The sequence below is a fragment of the Doryrhamphus excisus genome, chromosome 19 (assembly GCF_030265055.1).
Source record: "Doryrhamphus excisus isolate RoL2022-K1 chromosome 19, RoL_Dexc_1.0, whole genome shotgun sequence".
In the NCBI taxonomy this organism is placed as follows: domain Eukaryota; kingdom Metazoa; phylum Chordata; class Actinopteri; order Syngnathiformes; family Syngnathidae; genus Doryrhamphus; species Doryrhamphus excisus.
Window position 1 is genome coordinate 6,723,388 of NC_080484.1, and position 19,986 is coordinate 6,743,373.

Genomic DNA, 19,986 nt, shown 5'->3' on the forward strand with positions numbered 1-19,986 from the left:
CAAATAGTAATGTTATTAGATTACCAAAAAAAAAAAACATTTTTTTCTTTTTTTCACCATTTGGCTCATGGGTCAGGGTGAAAGGGTGACCTTTCACCCTGAGCCATGACATCAGAGGACAGACAAGAGCTGCTGTGTGCGTGCTCCTTTTTATTATGTTTAGAATATGATGTTATTCATGTTATAACACATCATCATCAGTAACAAAAGACTTTGCGTGCGTTCACACTAACAAGCTCTTGGTGGAGGCTGCCACATAAATACAAAGACTGAAGTACTTTTTTACTACACCCAGGCAAATGATACATGAACAGAAGTTGACAAAAAAGCATATCATTCTATAGGTCATAATGTAAGCTGCTAGATGAGTGGAAGATAGAACATCATCACTTAAACCGCCAGTGTGTCTTTCATTCAGGAGAAAATAGTACAAAAAACTAATACTACATGAAAACATTACAATATACACACTTACTCTTTAAAAGATGACACAAAAGGTGGGCAACTCTGGATCCAAAAGAAAGGAACACCAAGTACACCAAGTCCCGAGCTGTGTCTCAAACTTGCATACCTGCATCGGCACACTTCAAGAAGTACACTGGACACCCTACACTTAGTTCCTGTTAGAGGGTGTGAATGTTGTCATTGTAGCGCTGTCCCAAATCCCCGATACTGCCATTCTGTACCGCACTTTAACATCCTTCTCCGGGTCAACAAGTGCACTCAAAAGACTAGGCGTAAGTGTGTGAGTGTAAGTAATTGTGTACTTACACATTCACAGTACTGAGTTTAAGTACATAAATGTGCACTCAAAAGATTGAGTATATGTACGCAAGTGTGCACTTATGCACTCAAAAGACTAAGTTTAAGTACACAATTGTGTACTTACACATTCATAGTACTGAGTTTAAGTACAAAAAGTGCACTGAAAAGATTGAGTATATGTACACAAGTGTGCACTTATGCACTTAAAAAGACTAAGAGTAAGTACACATTTGTGCACTTACACATTCACAGTACTGAGTGTAAGTACAAAAATGTGCACTCAAAAGATTGAGTACATGTACGCAATTGTGCACTTATGTTCTCAATCAATCCTAAGTGTAAGTACGTAAATGTGAACTTATGCACTAAAAAGACTCAACGTAAGTATGCCCACTTATGCACTTATGTACTGTGTGTAAGTACACAAGTGTCCTCTTCTGCATGTAAAAGACTAGTGTAAATACGTAAGTGTGCATATTGCACTTATTCAATGAATTGTGCATTTGAATGCACACTTAAAAGACGAAGTGCATGAGTGGCCACTCGAGTGCTGAGCGTATGCACCGTCAATAGTAGAAGTAGACCAGGGTGCACTTACGCGGTGGCGGGCCTTGGTGAGCGTAGCGAGTGCAGCAGTTGAGACACACCCCAGGTGTTGTTGGCGGGAGGACAAAATAAAATAATAGGAGAAAATAAAGGTGATGTTCGCCGGCTTTGTCGATGTGGTGAGGAGTCAGCGTGGTGTTTGCTGAGGTCCCAAACTAAACGGAGCCATGTTGGATTTGTGGCAGTTCTTCCCGGCACACTAACAAGTCAACAAAGTCCAAAGAAAAAGCAAAGCGGTGCAAGCAAAGAGGTGCAAGCAAAGCGCAGCAGTTTGGTCCAAAGAGAGAAGAAGAGGACGCCAGACACGCCCTGGACGTGACTTCATGTACGGGAAAGGCATCGGCACACCACAGCCGTCGCATGAGTTGTCGCCACGCAACCTTAGCGTGCTGCACGCTAGCGCCGGGGGCAGGATCATGATTGTGTCACATGGGCAGGCTGTGCAGGAAGAGGAGCCATGCTGGTCACAGGAAGTAGAAGAAGAGCACCAGGACACGCTGCAGCCACAAGTAAACATCGACAAGTGGACGCTCCGTTGCTCGGAGGTCCACGGGCAATCGGGGTGGGAAGCGGCGAGATGTTAGAGTTCAGTCTATACCGCTCTCCCCGGGCTGGTCCCTTGATGAGCCTGATGACACACACACACCTACAGGTGGCGCTGTGTACAAATACAACTCCACTACTTGGAAACAAGTCGGAACCCGAGGGCGCCACCAGAGGGCGTCCTTGTCCCACTCCAGCACTGTCTGGGTAAAAGTGGGTGGGGCTTACCTCAGGCCTGCAGGGGGGCGGCGTGCGCTCCCGAGCAGTGGAAGTGGACGTTCTGCCAGCGACCGTCACGGCGATGCCACACCCTGGTCTCCTCCGATTGGCTGGAGCGGGGGCGGCCTTGCACGTCCACGAACTGCGTGAGGCGGATGTACGCGACGCAGGCGGCGTCCTCGCCGATCATGTGTACGTGTGGGTTGAGGATGGTGGTGTGGATGGGCTTGCTGTTCTTGGCCAGGACTGACGGAGGAAGAGAGGGCGGGGCCTTGGCGTCAACGGGGGAGGGGCGAACAAAGTGGAGTGTTGTGTTTGGGTCTTACGGTTGTCAAAGTAGAAGCGGTGGAAGTCCATCCCCTCCACCAGGTTCCCCAGACCCTCGGGCTCGAAGGACGTCAGGCCGGGGTCACAAATCTTCCTGGAAGAAAGCAAACCATGATGGACACAAGGACAGCCAATCACAGCGTCTGCCTTTCTCGGGAGCAAAAGCCAAACAGCAGGTGTCCAAAGTGTGGCCCTTTTACAAAGATTATGTAAAGGGCCCGTGATGCTCATGTTGGCCCCTTGATATTGAGTTATGGACTCCTAAAGAGCAGCTACGCACAATAACCAGTACATTAAGCTTTCTAGATCTTCCACAATCTGCACCTATTCAGATGGATTTTTTTTTATTTGGTAGTTCCTGCAAAAACAGCCTGTTTTAATGTATTCCACCCACGGCCCGCCTAGCACGTAGCACGTAGCATACAGCAGGTAGCATATAGCATACAGCACGTAGCAGGTAGCACATAGCAGGTAGCATACAGCATGTAGCCCATAGCATGTATCATATAGCAGGTAGCACATAGCTGGTAGCACACAGCATGTAGCATGCAGCACGCAGCAGGTAGCATACAGCATGTAGCATACAGCATGTAGCATACTGAACACCTGCTGCACTAAATGTTTGCATCCTTCCAGGTTTGACCACAAGAAAAGACCCCCCCACCCCCGGCTTGTTGTATATCAAGGTTAGTGAGGTTAGTGAGGTCAGTGTACTTGGAAGTGGGGGTGCAGTGAGGCAGGTCAAAGTTAGCACGTTAGCTTCCCTGCTGGCTACAATCAAACATTTGTACACTTGAAATGCTAAATCATGTGAAAGCTGCACTGTAATTACTCTCTAATCTTTTGAGGACACGTCAATCGCTTTAATGGCTCGCTAATGGCGCTCCAATCCTCACGGCTAAACCCAACCACCCCCCCCCAACCCCCTCCACGGCGCTCAGGAACTCACGAGTAGGCGTCGAAGTCGCCGTTGTTGACGGCCTCGATGAGCTGCTCCGTGATCTTGATGATCTCCTGCTTGCGAGCTGGTAGGGAAACGGGGGGGAGGGAGACGGGGGGGTTTAGGGGTGGTGGTGTATGGGTGGGAGACAGGAAGTGACAGGAAGTCAGGATCCAGGTGACCAAGAACAGTGCAAGACAACTCACCTGACAGCTTGTGGGACATTTTCACCTGCTCGCTACTTCCCTGCTACCTCACCCCCTCGCTTGCCCTCGCCCTCGTTGTGCCCCGATGATAACCACAGAACGAGAGAGAGAGGCGCTCTCGTCTCCACTCTGAGGGAGGCGTAGCTCGCTCTGGTCCTCCCCCCTCGCTCCTCCCTCACTGGACGTTTAACCACCAGGGGGTGCCACCACTCCTCCTTGCTAGGCTAGCAGCTAGTTTGCATACATGTGCTGTGTACCACACTACTGTCTTCCCACCGCACGCGTGCATCCTTGGAATAATAGGATGTCTGGGAACGTGGCCTTCATGTGTCCTTCCAACTCCGTACACTAGAGGGCACACTAAGCCTGCCCCAAGCACCAGGGCATAGCAGGACCTGTTGCCAACTCCGTTGGACACAAACTGCACACTATACACACTATATGTACACAAGTGTGTATGCACCCACTTCAAATACAACATCTAAGTACACAAGTGTGTATGTGCCCACTTCAAATACAACATCTAAGTACACAAGTGTGTATGTACCCACTTCAAACACAATGTTTAAATACAAGCATTCTTTTGTGTTTAATATACAAAGTATGCAAGTGTGCACTTATGCACTTACAAGTCTAATTAAGTACACAGGTGTACATATGCACTCAAAGTACCAATTACTCGTACGCAAGTGTGCACTTATGTGCTTAGAAGACTAAGCGTAAGTACACAAGTGTGTGTTTTTGCATCTAAAATACTAAGTGTGAGTACACAAGTGTGTAGTTATGTGCTTAAAAGACTGAGGGTAAATACGCAAGTGTCCGTACATGTACTTAAAAAAACAGTCTAAGTACAATGTGTACGTGTAAAACTTAAAATAATGATAAACTTCAAAGGCCAAGGCAAAGTACACTAGTGTGTACTTTTGCATGTAAAAACCGTGTGAGTACGCAAGTGCACAGTTACGCACTTAAAAAGACTGAGCGTAAGTACAAAGTGTGTATTTTTGCACTCAAGTATGCAAGAGTGTGGTTCCGCAACACGCAAGTACAAAATGTGCACTTAGACACTTAAGAGACTATGTGTACGAGTGCACAAGTGTGCATTTTTGCGTGTGCAAATATGCCAACGTGCACATAGCCCGAATGAGTGTACGCCCACAGCAAGTCGGTGCCCCCACAGGAGGCAACATGCCTTCATCATTGACGGAAGGAACAGCATAATAGCCTGTTGCCATGATGGCTGAGCGCTGGTGGCTCACCTTTCACATCTTCATCCTCAACGGTGGTGTTGCTGCTGCTGTCCGAGGATTCCTGCAAACAAATTACATCAACACAATGTTGACAACAAAGCAATAAAGGGGAAACACACACACACACACAAAATTCTTGAAGTCATGTGACCACAAAGAGCATGCAGCTGGGTCAGCTCGTGGAGAAGGCGGGCTAATGGGCCAATGGGCGGGGCTTGCCACAAGGGGGCAGTAAAGGACACTCAGTCAGAGAAAAGACTCCTGTGGACACGCACACACACACAAGCAAGCTAGGTGTGGACTACAAGATGGCGGTAGGAGGGTGTACCTTGATCCCGTCTACGGGGTTATGGATAACGGTAGTCTGAGGCTCCTGGAGGAAGAATGGAGGAAGAGGAGCAGTTTTAGGATGGTGGCGAGGGGGGAGAAATGTGTGACAGCGTGATGAGCGTGCCTGTGCTAATGCTAACATTCGAATGCTTGGGACGTGTCATCCTGAACCAAAGACAAGCCGACTAGTCGGGCCTGAAATGGATGAAATGGGGCTGTCAACAGGACACAAAGACGAGAAGAGCTCAGCCTGACAGTCACTAGAAAGCAAAGTATCCCCGGTGCAATGCTAATATACACAGAAGGACACACGGTGCTCGTACCAGCGCCGCGGACGACACGTGGACTTTCGAACTGCTGACTGTGCCGGTCCCGCTGCCGGCGCTCTGCAGGACACACAAAAGGGCAGCATGGTCTTCCTCCTCTGCATACGCTGAATGTCCAGCACACAGTACACCCAAGACACTCCATATACTCTATGTACTCTGTACATGTTGGGGCTGCATGACGACCTCATAGCCATAACATTAGAAGTACCTCCCATGACCCGTACTTCGACAAGACGCTCCAACCAGGCCAGATTACCCGTACTGTGCGGGTCAGTCAGCAAATCAAGTGCTCCGTTTTGCGCTTAAAAGGACTGAGGCTAAGTACCCAAGTGTGTACTTTTGCACTTAAAATACAAAGTGTAAGTACACAAGTGTGCCCTTATGTGCTTAAAAGACTAAGTCTAAGTACAGAGTGTGCACTTAGGCACCTAAAAGACAAGGTGTAAGTACACAAGTGTACATTTTTGTATATAAAAGGCTAAGTGTAAGTATGCAAGTGTGTGCTTTTGCACTTAAAAAACTAAGTGTAAGTACAAAGTGTGCACTTCCGCACTTAAAAGACAAGGTGTAAGTACACAAGTGTACATTTTTGTATTTAGAAGGCTAAGTGTAAGTACACAAGTGTGTACTTTTGCACTTAAAATACAAAGTGTAAGTGCACAGGTGTGTACTTTTGGACTTAACATACCAGGTTTAAGCACACAAGTGTGCCCGTATGTGCTTAAAAGTGTAAGTCCACAAGTGTACATTTTTGGATATAAAAGGCTAAGTGTAAGTACGCAAGTGTGTGCTTTTGCACTTAAAAAACAAAGTGTAAGTACAAAGTGTGCACTTAGGCACTTAAAAGACAAGGTGTAAGTACACAAGTGTACATATTTGTATTTAAAAGGCTAAGTGTAAGTACACAAGTGTGCTTCTGCACTTAATAAACAAAGTGTAAGTACAAAGTGTGCACTTAGGCACTTAAAAGACAAAGTCATGTGACAGTCGTACACGGAAATGTCATGAAAACGTGTCATGTGACACAGCCCCATGCTGACCAAGGTACACAACACAACGTGCAACAACGAGCACCAACATGCCGCTACCATCACATGACGCAACGCTGCCAAACAACACTAGGGGGCGACAGAGCTCATTGATTTCTCTTTTTTTCAATTCTCCTAATATTTGGACTTTATTCCCATAATATTAGAACTTGTTCCCAAACTTTATTTAGTTTTGTTAGTTTGTCACTTTAACAACTTAAATAAAACATAACATACTTTTTTTGTAATATTTCAATCTGGGCTCCTGACTCCCCTCATTATATGAAGTTTATTCACATATTATTGCAACTCTTAGTATGTTGACTTTATTCTTGTAAAATGACAGCTAGTTTGTTTTTCTGCTGTTGTTTTTTTCAACTTTCTCCCATCCATCCGTCCATTCATTCTCTGCCGCTTATCCTCTCTAGGGTGGGGGTATGCTGGAGCCTATCCCAGCTGTCTGGGGGAGAGGCGGGGTACCCCCTGGACTGGTGGCCAGCCAATCACGGTGCAGATATAGGCCATACATTTTAATTTTCCTAATATGATGACTTTATTCCCGTAATATTATGACTTAATTCCCGTAATATTATAACTTCATTCCCTTAATATTATGACTTCATTCCCTTAATATTATGACTTGGCGTGTAAAACTGGCGTGTCACACGGACATGTTGCATGATTTGAAAGAGGCGTGAGAGCTGTGATATCAGCACTCGGCAAAAGTCAAGCAGGGATTACGTAACGTTAGATTCATCATCTGGACGCAAATAATCTGAGATTAGCATGGGGCTGCCCGGAGGATTTGGGGGGGGGGGGGGTGTCGGGGCTGACGGAGCATCTGAAGGAGGAAAAGAAGATGAAGGTGAATGAAAGGGAGCCAACAAGGTCCCAAAAGTCGCAGCTAAGTGTGCCTAACAATAACAATAATAATATAATAGTAATAAAAAATATAATAATAATAATAATAATAATACCCTTCAATGATGTCACCAACACACAGGTTAGCACGGTTAGCTCGTCCTGCAGTGTTGCTATGACAACATGCCATTGCATCCTCCCTTCAAAATAAGAGCGTCACCTTATGAGCAGGCAAACCTTTGATAATTGATCATACGAATGACTTCCTACGCTGACTAGTTTCTTCTACCTTCCTCTTTGCTGGGTTTTGTAGCAACAACGTCGGTCTGTCGGGCGCTCTGTCCACGTTAGCGGGATTACACACCAGCTTCCACAGAAACAGACGCCAGTGCACGGAACCACACACACATACACAGAGCGAGAGAGAAGAAGCGTGGAAGCATGGAAAGGACTTACCTTGACATCAGCCTTCTTGTTGAGGAGGCTCTTGGCTGCTGCAGAGAGGCAGAAGGACACACCCTCAGTGGGCCGCGTGCACATGGTGCCGCCCGCTTCACGCCCGCTTCGCACACGCGTCACACGGCCGAGCGGCAGGCGCGCAACGATGCACACACACGTGCGCGCTCACAAGTGGAGTGACCATCATCTCAAAGTCAGCCCCGCCCCCTCATCTAAAAGCCCTCCCTTGTGGCGCACACGCCCGCCCGCCCGCCAGCCAAAGCGTGGCATCAAAAAGTCATCTGCCGAATAATCCCAAACGCCACACGGGGATTAGGAGCAGAGCGGCAGGTACGTCACCACGCTTTCATGGCATCCGAGCGCACGCTTGTTGCCACGCTAATCCCGCAAGGCCGAGCGACTCTGCTCCTCATCCCCGGGGGGGGGGCGCTCCGGACGCCGACGCCGGGTCGCTTACCTTGGCAACACGTAGAAGCAGCGAGCGGCAAGACATGAAAACAAAGGTTAGACCGACTCATCATCATCACGTCAGCCAGGAAGAAGAGCGGCGGGGGCGTCATCACCTTGTTCCACGATGCCAGCTGGGCTCCCCGACACGCCGCTGACGGCCGCCGGTGCCGTGGTCTGACGTCCCACTGCATAAGACGGAGGGGTCAACAACAGCAAAAACTAAGTCCAAATATTAGGAGGGAAAAGTGGCAAATTTATGGTACTATAGGAGGGAAAATAATGTCATGAAGTAGCGTTACCTTTAAAACATCTGGAAAAAAGACGGGATAATTAGACTTTATTCCCGTAATATCATGACTTTATTCCCGTTATTTGGGAAATGAGGTTGGGGGAAGAGTTATAATAGTACAGGGCTTCAAGTAGAAAATTTATATATATATATATATATAATATATATTAATTATATTATATTATTAATACATCACACATCAGATGAAGCTGTTGCTCCTGGCAACTGGCTTGGATGTGGGAGGGATGGGGGCTTTATGCAGCATCTCCATCATGGCGGGGTGTGTACTTTTTGGCTGCTAGTAGCCTACTACGGGTGCCGAACGCAGCAAGTATTTGCATTTGGTCAGAAAAGTATTTGTAGTTGAATTTGTGTAAAATACATTTTTTTCAAAAGTCATAAAAAAATAAAAATAAAATACAAATATAAATAATATTAATATGCTTATTAATATTAATATTAGAGTGTGTATACAGAGTATGTGTGCAGAGTATGTATTTATGTAGTAGAACTGTGTGAATAATGTCATAATATAAGGTGTTAGTAAAAGAGAATGACAATAAATACTAGGTGACAAGTACACAGGCCTTGCAGCACAAACTCTGTCGCCCTCTAGCGGCTGCCAGACAAACTGCAACAACAAAACTCATCATTGCCGCCCCGTCAAAAGGAATCTTTGGAATCTGCTTTTGGAAAATGGTTCTCCTGAGTGTTTGGACGCTGGAATGTGTGAATGTGTTAAGAAAAGTCTGAAGAATTGTGAAAATGTGGAATTGTGGGAAAAGTGGGAATTTCTGACATGTGGAAAGAGTCAGTGGGAATGTCGTGAATGAGCTTTTGAAGGTGGGGTGCATGCTGTATGCATAAATATACTATAGGAGTAGCTAGGTGTGGTCATGGGGGCAGCAATAAAATAATGAATAGGATAAGATGCAATATTTATATATTTATTGCAAATTGCAGTTGATCTGAAACCAGAGGAGAAGGTGTTGGTGTGTGTGTGGGGGGTTGTCATATGCAAACAGGAAGTAATGTGCCCCAAGCCAACCAATCACAGCCTTAGCGCTGAGCGAGGTTAGGGGTTTTGGAAAAAAAAGCGTACGTGTGCGATTCCTGAGGTGTGTGTTTAGGTTCTCACCAGAGAAGTTCCTGGAGACCAGCATAGTGGTCAAGATGGCGCCCTGTGGATGAGGGAGGGGGAGGTCAAAGGTGAGCGTGGAGGCTTCTACTTTGACGGTGTCACCTTCACACCTTGAGTTTCCTCCTGGCGTTGAACTTCTTCAGACACTCCACGGTCTCCTGCCGGTGCATCATGGAGGCCACAGTGGAGCGTTGCTGCGGGGACGAGGCATTTATTACTGATAGGAAGGAGGATCTACTAAATATTGATGTGGTTTTTCTGCTGGGGGGCCCAAATGTATGTATGCCCCTGCCTACTTTAGTTGACATAATGACTTCTCATCTATCCCTGTGTTGGTCTGCTATATGATATACGTATTTACCTGGAATGGATATCCCAACAACCAGTCATTTAGGTATATGGGGTATGTATATGAGGTATGTACAGTATATAGGGTTTATGTATGTATGTGGAGGATTTATGTAGAGTAGAGTAAGGATCGGCCGATATATCGGGCCGATATTTGCGTTTTTTACTTGAATTGGTATCGGCCGATACGTGCCTGGGTTCGCCAATATATTTTTCCGCCGCATGATTTACAGACATGCATCTGCCGGGCAGCTTTATGTTGCCGGAGGACCCTGCAACACACGCAGTCACGCTGCGGAGGAGCAGTCATTACATCGATGCTAGATAAAACGTCAACTACAACAGAAATGTATTGCACATGGTTGAATATTTACTCCTTTTAAAAATTGATAATGCCGTTTAAATATGTGTTTAAGAAAGCTGAATCCTTCTGTGTTCAGTGTTTACTTTTCAATAAATATTTAATATTTAAACTTGAGACCTGGAATATTTGTTATCATTGTATTTTTTTCATGGAAATTGAGGGAGCAAAAGCAATATGGGCCACAAATATCGGCCCAAGCAAAATCCGCCATTGGCTAAGGATGGTGGAAAGCATCGGCCGGAAAAAAAACATATCGGTCGATCCCTAATGTAGAGTATGTATACAGAGTATGTATGTATACAGAGTATGTAGAGTATGTATGTATGTAGAGTATGTATGTATATAAAATACATATACAGCGTTCGTATACAGAGTATGTATACAGAGTACGTATGTAGAGTATGTACGTAGGGTATGTATAGAGGTGAAAGCAGGGCTACGTACGCAGACCCATGGGTGTTTGAGAGCTTCCTGTGCTGTGATTCTCTTGCTTGGGTTGATGGTCAACATCTGGTTGATCAGATTTTTTGCTTCTGGCGTCACCGTGTCCCACTCTGGAGAGGGGAACTGAAGTACACACACACATGCCCGTGTTAAAGGATGATGATGATGATAATGATGATGGTGGCGGTGGTGAGTGAAGGCTCACATCATACGCTCCAGCTTTGATCTGCTGGTAGAGTTTGTGCTGGTCCTCGTCCCAGAAGGGGGGGTAGCCCACCAGGAGGATGTAGAGGATCACACCTGCATGTACACACACATGCAGACATAGTATAGTAGTACTAGACTGTACTGTCCATGTAGGGTGTCAAGAAGAACAAGCTTTTACCACATGCCCAGATGTCTACTGGTTTCCCGTACGCTTCCTTCCTCAACACCTCTGGAGACAAATAACCTGGCGTGCCTGCAAAGCCTGCACACACACAGCAAAGCGTTACCAGGGGGGGCCCCAAGCGCCCTCATGTGCCACCTCACTCACTCAGCAACTCCAAAGAGTGTCTTTTGCTTTTTATTTGGCTTCTGTGTGACCCCCCCAGGTCCCCAGGGGACCAGTCACAGAGACAAGGAGAAGTGTGATGGCGACCATAGAACAGGAAATGGAAGTCGGCATGTCCCTTTAGCCAATGGTTTTTGCCAATGAAGCATTTTCAAGCATAAAAAGGAAAATGTGAAACATTTAAACAAATATAAATAAAAGGCATTTAGAAGACGCATTCAAAGACGTTGTGATGACATGTAGTACTTTACACTGGTCACTGGGTGTCGGTAATTTTACATTAATGTGACAACAGCCACTGCAGGAAGTACTCTGCAGAATGGAAATTTCTTATTTTCTCTTATATTGGGTAATAGTCATGTAAAGGTGACTATAGGGGTGCTATTTCATGTCTAAGGAGCTCTAATAATTTTAATACATGTATTTAGAAGGGGGAAACAGGTTTTATATGTCGTATTTCCTCTTATGTCTACTATATTGAGTAATACAAGTATAAAGGTGACTATAGGGGTGCTATTTCAGGTCTAGGGAGCTCTAATAATGTTAATACATGTATTTAGAAGGGGGAAACAGGTTTTCCAAAATCTTATATGCCCTATTTGCTCTTATTATGTCTACTATAATGGGTAATACAAGTATAAAGGTGACTATAGGGATGTTATTTTATCTCTAGGGAGCTCTAATAATGTTAATACATGTATTTAAAAAGGGGAAACAGGTTTTCTATGTCTTGTATGTCCTATTTCCTCTTATGTCTACTATATTGACTAATACAAGTATAAAGGTGACTTTTGGGATGTTATTTCAGGTCTAGGGAGCTCTAATAATGTTAATACATGTATTTAGAAGCAGGAAACAGGTTTTCTATGTCTTATATGTTCTATTTCCTCTTATGTCTACTACATTGAGTAATACAAGTCTAAAGGTGACTATATTATTGTCATGTTATTTCATGTCTAGGGAGCTCTGATTTTGAAAAAAAAATATTTAGATGGAGGAAACAGGTTCTCTCAATCTTATATGTCCTATTTCCTCTTATTATGTCTACTATATTGAGTAATACAAGTATAAAGGTGACTATAGGGGTGTTATTTCATGTCTAGGGAGCTCTAATGTTGTTGTTTTTTAATAATGTTACTACATGTATTTAGAATGTGGTAAACAGGTTTTGTGCAGGCTTTTTCTGTCGTATTAAGTCTACAACATTGGGTATTAAGAGTAACTATAGGGGTGTTATTTCACGTCTAGAGGGCTTTGATTATGTTTTTTAAAAGTGCATTTAGAAAGTAATGAACAGGATGTTTTTCCAAAATATTCAATTTATAAATAAAGAATCGTACAGAAATGCACTTTTCAGGGTCGGGTCTGAAAGTTGTGGATGGTGTGGAACTGGGTCATCATCAGTGCTGGTGTCAGTCACACAGAAGCCAAATAAAAAGCAAAAGACTTTGTAGAGTTGCTGAGTGAGTAGAGGTGGCACATGAGGGCGCTCGGGGTGCCTCCTGCTAACACACACACTTTATGACATTGCTGTGTGTCTGTGTATGCATGTGAAACATACCGAACCAGGCCTGCTGGTCTCCTTGGACCTCGATGGCCAGTCCAAAGTCGGCCAGCTTGACGGCAGCGTTCTTACACTTACTGGCCAGCAGGAGGTTCTCGGGCTGGACAACAACACAAAGCATGTTAGCTCAGTAGCGCTAGATAGCAAATACGAACTTTGCAGCAAGTCAAGCTAATGCTAGCAGGCTACCTAGCTTGTAAAGAGCAAAACAACTCTGCTCAAAGCTGGGCTTCAATTAGCGCTAGCATGCTAACGCCACGCTTTCAACACATGGCAGGACAACAGTTAAGTTTCCACCGTAAACCCCGCCCTCTTCCTGTTCTGATGTTGCAAGCCACGCCCCGCATTACACACACTATAATTTTTATTTTTATGAGGTTTAACTTGGAATGATGACAAATACATTTCTGAAGCACAACATATGCTAACATATGCTAGCTGCTGGTGTCCTTAAATGTATTGTTATGGGGGTGCACCATAATCATACCGATACATCTGGTAACATTAAAAATAGCTCAGATGATGGGTCGATTAAAAGGTTTGCATACTCGGGGCGTGTGCCGGAATACAGTGCACCTTGCTGGGCCACAGCAGGTGGGTCCTCCCCCTGCACACCCTGCTTGTCCTAGTAGTTCAGGTACGGTTGGTCAACTCCTCCTGTGTTTTCCGTTTTCAGACAAGCTCAGCACGCAAGTGCACGTGCACAGACATGCCGGAAAGAGCGCACGCACTCACCTTGAGGTCCCTGTGGACCACGCCCATCTGATGGCAGTGCAGCACCGCCTCCAGGATCTGCTGGATGCAATGGCTGCATGCAGACAGCAGGGGGAGCCGGTTAGTCAGGCATGCACAGGCGAGCAGGGACCCACATGGCGCTCAGCATCAGTTGCATCGTGAGTCAGCCGGAGTGGGCGTGTTGTGTCTAACCCTCCCCTCCCTCCCAACAAGGCGTTTCATTGAAGAGCAGCACCTTGCATGACCATGAACAAGTACGACACAAACGCGGTGTCATTCTCATGCGCTCCCTCGCCCAAACATTCCACTTCCAACCCTTTTCCTTGAAACCCTGTGCAACAAGATTCCCGCAGGAAAAGCCAGAATGCAGGGACAAAAAGACGGATAGACAGCAGGCACAAACGAGGACGATGCACAACAGGAAGGATAATGAGACACAAACACACCTTGAGGTCCCTGTGCACTATGTTGTGTTGGTGTGTGTACGACACGCTGTCTACAATCTGATGGATGCAATGACTGTGGAGACAAGACCACACACACACACACACACACACACACCTTCAGGAGCACAGCTAGCATGATAGGCAGGGTTGCCGTAAAAAAAAAAAAAAGCATTTACCGGTTTACCACCTTCCAAATACAATTTTTAACATGATTAGAGCCCTCTAGACAGGCTATAACACCTCTACAATCAGCTTTACACTCAAAATATGCAATACAGTAGACATAATAAGAGACAATATGGCACTTTAAGGGCTGCGCGGTGATGCACCGAATGGTTAGCACACAGGCCACACAGCTAGGAGACCTGGGTTTGATGGCGATGGTAGTGATGTGGTGGTGGTTTTAGAATGTTTAGAACGTTTTAGGAGTGTAAAGGTGACTATAGGGGTGTAATATACTAATATTAAAAAGTGTATTTAGAAGGTAAACCGGTTTTACATACTTAATATGTATTATATTCTCTTATATATCGAATATATTGGTTAATAGGAGTGTAAAGGTGACTATAGGGGTGTTATTTCATGTCTAGAGGGCTCTAATGTGGTTGTAGACAGGTTTTCCATGCTTAATCTGTATTATAATCTCTTATTGTGCAGACTACCATGGGTAATAGGAGTGTAAAAGTGACTGTAGGGGTTGTATTTCATGTCTAGAGGGCTTTACTAATATTAAAAATGTATTTGGAGGGTGGTAAACTGGTTTTACATACTTAGTGTATTATATTCTCTTATGTATCTAATATATTAGGTAATAGGAGTGTAAAGGTGACTATAGGGGTGTTATTTCATGTCTAGAGGGCTCTAATAATGTGGTTGTAGACAGGTTTTACATGATTAATCTGTATTGTATTCTCTTATGTCGACTATATGGGGTAATAGGAGTGTAAAAGTAACAGTAGGGGTGTTATTTCATGTCTAGAGGGCTCTAATAATGTGGTTGTAGACAGGTTTTCCATGCTTAATTGTATAATCTCTTATTATGTCGATTATATTGGGTAATAGGAGAGTAAAGGTGACTGTAGGGGTGTTATGTCATGTCAAGTGGGCTCTAATAACGTTAAAATGCATATTTAGAAGGTTGTAAACAGGTTTTCCATGCTTAATGTATTCCATGCTTCAGGAATCCTACGGTGGAAAACCACTTGGGTCTTGAACTGATTAACTATTAACGATTAGCTATAAACGAAGGATTACTGTAAAGAAATATGTCATATTAGTAGAAGACGTCTGAGAAATGAGCCTTTGGATTGGTTTGGGGCATGATCATGCAGGTAACCATGTGATCTCTCAGGTAACAACTGTATTGATGAAACATTTCAGGTTAACAAAAGGCATATTCTTAGCATAAGCATTCATTATAAAGATGATTATACTCAATATCTGCTGTTAGATTGATATCTGATAATCAGCTGTCAATCATCACCCCCCCCCCCCCTTCTCCCAGGTACCTCCCAAGTCAAATTGATTTAAGTGTTCCTCCTGACGGGGCTGCGGCGTGGCCGTGTAAGGCCGCCGCGTGCCTGTCCATGCTTCTGGTGGGAAAGCCCACCAGCTCCTTCATCATCATCTTCATCCCTTCACTACAATGTGCTGCAGAGGAAGTTGGCTGGACCGCTGCAGAGGCTGCGTGCACATATGTGCATGTGTGTGTGTGTGTGTGTGTGTGTGTGGGAGGGGGGTGTGGGGGGGGGGGTTAGATTACCTGGCATCCGCCTCGCTGTAGTACTCTCTGGCTACAATGTCTTCAAAGAGCTCACCTCCTGTCACCCTGAGGGAAGAAGATGATGAAGGTCACATCTGCACGTTTCCTTCTTTACACACACACACACACACACACAGGAGGGGGATGTCCTCATTGGGGGGAAACCCCAACTGCAGGATTCACTCTGGCTGGGTTGCCATGGAGACTGACTCCAGTGCGGGGGAGTGTGCGCTAAAGCGGTAGCTGCAAGGAGGGAGGTGTTGGGGGGGGGGGGGGGGGGGGTTATGTAAGTGGGGGGGATTGGGAGGGGGTGTTGGGGGGGCTATCGCTCAGGATGGCAGCAGATGCAGACAGCTGAAGAGAAGAGGAGGAGGAGTGTATGACATAGAAAGAGGGAAGGAAGGAAGCAAGGAAGGAAGCAAGGAAGCAAATGCAGACAGCTGAAGAGAAGAGGAGGAGTGTATGACAGAAGGAAGGAAAAAAGGAAGGAAGAAAGCAGTGAATAAAGCAAGGAAGGACGCAAGGAAGAAAGCAATGAAGAAAGCAAGGAAGGAAGCAAGGAAGCAAGCAAGCAAGGAAGCAACTCACAGGTCAAAGAGAAGGTAGTGGAAGCCCTCCTCAGAGATGCTGTCATGGAGTCGAACTAGAGGAAACACCTTGGTTTAGGAACCTTTGACTGCTTTTCCCACTTACACCCTGCTTCTCTGATGGCATGGCTGACATGACATGATACGCGGCCCTCCGTCGGCGTAGAAGGCCGACAAGAAGGTGAAGAGGAAGGTGGAGGTTCTCACCGATGTTGGAGTGTTTGAGTAGCCTGCAGATCCTGGCCTCTCTCTCCAACTTCTGATGGTCTGCACAAAGACAACATCTCACGTTGAGCACATACAAAGAAACCTGGAGAGGAACCGATACCAGGAGGAAAACCAGAGGAGAAGAATGGAACACACAACATTATGTGTGTGTGTGTGTGTGCCAAAATATGAGCTGTCAATCAACCTCTGCTGCCATCACATTTAGCCTCATTAGCACGTGTATGTCGTTGAAGATGAAGGAGACAAGGTGAGCAAGGCTACATGAGAGGGAGCGGAAAGGAAGGAAGAATCATCAGCGAAGATGTTTAAACAGGCGGTAAAATATGCATCATGTGACACATGCACGCACCACGTGCGCACTGGGGGGTCTCACCTCTGGCAGACAGCTTCTTGGTGTTGATGATTTTGGCGGCATACTCTTGGCCCGTGAGCACTTTGACACAGCGGCGCACCACAGAAAAGGCTCCCCTGAGGAACAAGGCAGGAGATAGGTCAGCTTGCTCAGCATCTCGGGGGCGTGACGGACATCAGAATTGCCTTGCAGGGCCTGTGGGAGTCTCAAACACAAGATGGGCGGGGGGGGGGGGGGGGTCTAGGAAGCCTAACGGAAGCTTTGTCATTGCTGAAAAGCTAATTTTATCTCCTCAAAGCATCGTTATGCAATGACAGCCTCTCATGAGCCCCTTGAACACATCATACAAGACGAGTAGGCTTGACTCCCCAGTGCTAACTTGGAGCGTTCACTGGCCCTTATTGCTGGGATTCAAACCTCTTTACATGACAAATCAGCCACACCGCCACCAGCCGCTAGGGGGAGATTGTTTTTAAGTTATTTGACAGAGAAAAGTTATTTGATACCATATAATTCAATTATATTGTCGAATACCAACAAAATCGTAATTATCCATTAATGAGGCACTACAGCTCCCAGAAAGCACTGCGAAGTCACGGAGCTCCCCGCTCCTCTGTTGGAAGACTCGTTAGCAGTCACGTAACTCGTATAAACTCAAATTTAAGTAGTACATTTAGCAAAAATAATCAGTGGCGTATGATTAAGATTCGAACCAAACATTAGAATGTACATATTTGTGGTGTAACCTGCGTCTGTGATACACAAAGGCTAACTCGGTCCGGGTTGCTAGCTTCAGGTTATTTAAGCCATTGCCTCGGATTTACCTCAACCAGGAAGTACGGTGGTCTTGAAGGGACAAAACACGTTAAACGCATCAAATGTGATACTTTGTAATGTTTTACATAATTACACGTGACTTGTCTAAAAGTTAAGCTAATGCTGTAGCTCGCGTTCCATTGACTGAAGGCTGACAACAGCAAAGTATAGTCTGTTTAACATCGCAATTCAGCGTTGTTGGAAGAATCAATGAGCGCCACGAAAGCCAACGTGAAGTGACGTCACCACAACACAGTTAACAGCTGAAGTTGTAATGTTCACACTGCGGAGCTGTGGAAAGAAAAGAATGTTCCTGCGAGGCCAACATGCCCACGCACAACCTGACGTCCACTTTGGATGGCGCCAATCAGCATCGTCACCATCGGCAACATTCAGTCACTTCCACATGTCAATCAAACACCGGCATGGCCCTCCCTGTTGGGGGCGATGGGAACCTGAGCCGAGCCGTACAGCCCCAAAAAATAAAGTATGACAGAAAAAGAAAAAAAACTTACTTGCCGAGCTCCTCGTACAGCTGGAACTCGTCCGTGAAGCGCGTGCACGTGGTGGTTGCCATGATGCTTCCGGTCCGGACGTGGTTCTGCTGGCTGATGCCGAGTCCTAATGAGCGGCGCGTCGCAACCGACTGGAGAAGACTTCAGGACCAGGCCCCGCCCACCTCACACACACACGCGCGGTCGTCGAGGGTCTTCCCTGTTGGCAGCACATCCACATCAGCAGTATCGTCATTACAAAATGTAAATGTTGGCATTTTAGTGATAACTGCAGCAGCATCACTTTTAAAAATAAAGCCATTAACTTGAAACGGGGGGGGGGGGTTATTGACGCATGCGCAGTGGTGGCGTCAACAATTTCCACATCGTCACTCACTCAATGGTTTCAGTGACAGGAGGAGTGAGTACCCTTCTCGCGATTAGACAATCTTTGACGGTTTTTTTCTTCGCTCTGTGAAGCCCAAGCTCGCGAAGGTAGAAATGAAGTTTGAAAACCTCTTAAAATATGTTTTTTCTAAAACGTTTGAGCCTTGGGAAACATTCGTCTTTGTGTAAAAAGCTCCCGAAATAGCGATCTCAAACGTCCCCAAATGAATTGTTTTGAATGTGTTTGTAAAGTTGGTGTGATGTAGCTGTTAGCTATCGCGTGTTTTGGCTAGCTACTCGTGTTTAGCATATTTAATGTACATTTCTAGATAGTAATTGTATTCTCTGTGTGTTAGTTACCACACACATACATGCAAGACAACGAAAGCTTGACTGAAGCAAGAAAAGTAAGCATTGTGGACGGAGTTTCCTTTATTGGTTACATTTAGCTGTAACCAGCTTAATGGCTATCCAGCCGCATACAGTCATGTATTGAGGACAGCAAACTCCTCTCTGGTTCAAACCTGGCTTGCACTCCTTACGATGGAGACCCCTTGTAGACACATCACCGTCCCTGTTGTCACCTGAAGGTTCATTCATTGATAGCTAATAATCCTACCCTAGAATCAAGTGTTAGCTGATATGGAATATTAGCATGTTGATTGGTCTCTTCCAAAATGGCGGCGCGCACAGGCTCTCCCTTCCAGTGCTTTTTTGTTTATTTTATTTTTTTGTCTCTTGGAGAAAAAAAACAAGCAACTTCGTGAGCAGGTTTACTGGAACCTAAATACGTAAAGTATCAAGTAAATGATTGATTTTATTTTGATTGCATCTTGTTGTTCTTATTGTCACATATATGTATTTATTTATTAAATCGAATTAAAACTTTTTCTTCATTCTAGTAGTTGGTATCACAACACAAAACATTGCAATATTTTCATGGGCTTTGGCTTTTATCATCAGACCAGCATCCCACCCTGGTGAACAGGTTAGTCCCAGCATAACACCACCATCATGCCAGCATCCAAACAGTTTACAGTATGTTGGTCTTGCTGGTCTCACCAGCATACCACGTCTATCCTTGTTTTACTGGCATCCCATGCTGGTAGGCTGCTCCACCACACCAGCAGAGACAAAAAGGTAGGGGGGACACCCTGCTGGAA

At 45.4% G+C, this 19,986-nt stretch overlaps 1 protein-coding gene across 12 annotated transcripts; it reads right to left on the minus strand.

Annotated features, from left to right (window-relative positions):
- Window positions 1-130: 130 nt before the first annotated feature.
- LOC131107566 (calcium/calmodulin-dependent protein kinase type II subunit beta-like) lies at window positions 131-19,491 on the minus strand. Of its 12 annotated transcripts, none has more exons than XM_058057717.1 (22): window positions 19,348-19,491; window positions 18,458-18,656; window positions 17,148-17,242; window positions 16,754-16,813; window positions 16,548-16,602; window positions 15,960-16,025; window positions 13,752-13,824; window positions 13,014-13,116; window positions 11,285-11,368; window positions 11,105-11,199; window positions 10,900-11,022; window positions 9,854-9,937; window positions 9,741-9,783; window positions 8,427-8,498; window positions 7,861-7,895; window positions 5,510-5,572; window positions 5,185-5,229; window positions 4,866-4,917; window positions 3,410-3,485; window positions 2,460-2,554; window positions 2,143-2,379; window positions 131-1,999 (listed from the first exon to the last, which is right to left on the minus strand). In XM_058057717.1, the coding sequence occupies exons 2-21, from the start codon at window positions 18,517-18,519 to the stop codon at window positions 2,144-2,146; spliced, it is 1,617 nt and encodes a 538-aa protein (XP_057913700.1). In that variant the 5' UTR covers window positions 18,520-18,656; window positions 19,348-19,491; the 3' UTR covers window positions 131-1,999; window position 2,143. The 12 variants fall into 12 exon arrangements, with proteins under 12 accessions (XP_057913700.1, XP_057913697.1, XP_057913698.1 ...); XM_058057714.1 differs by having other exon boundaries at window positions 7,861-7,898; XM_058057715.1 differs by lacking the exon at window positions 13,752-13,824 and adding an exon at window positions 14,198-14,270 and having other exon boundaries at window positions 7,861-7,898.
- Between the last annotated feature and the right edge of the window lie 495 nt (window positions 19,492-19,986).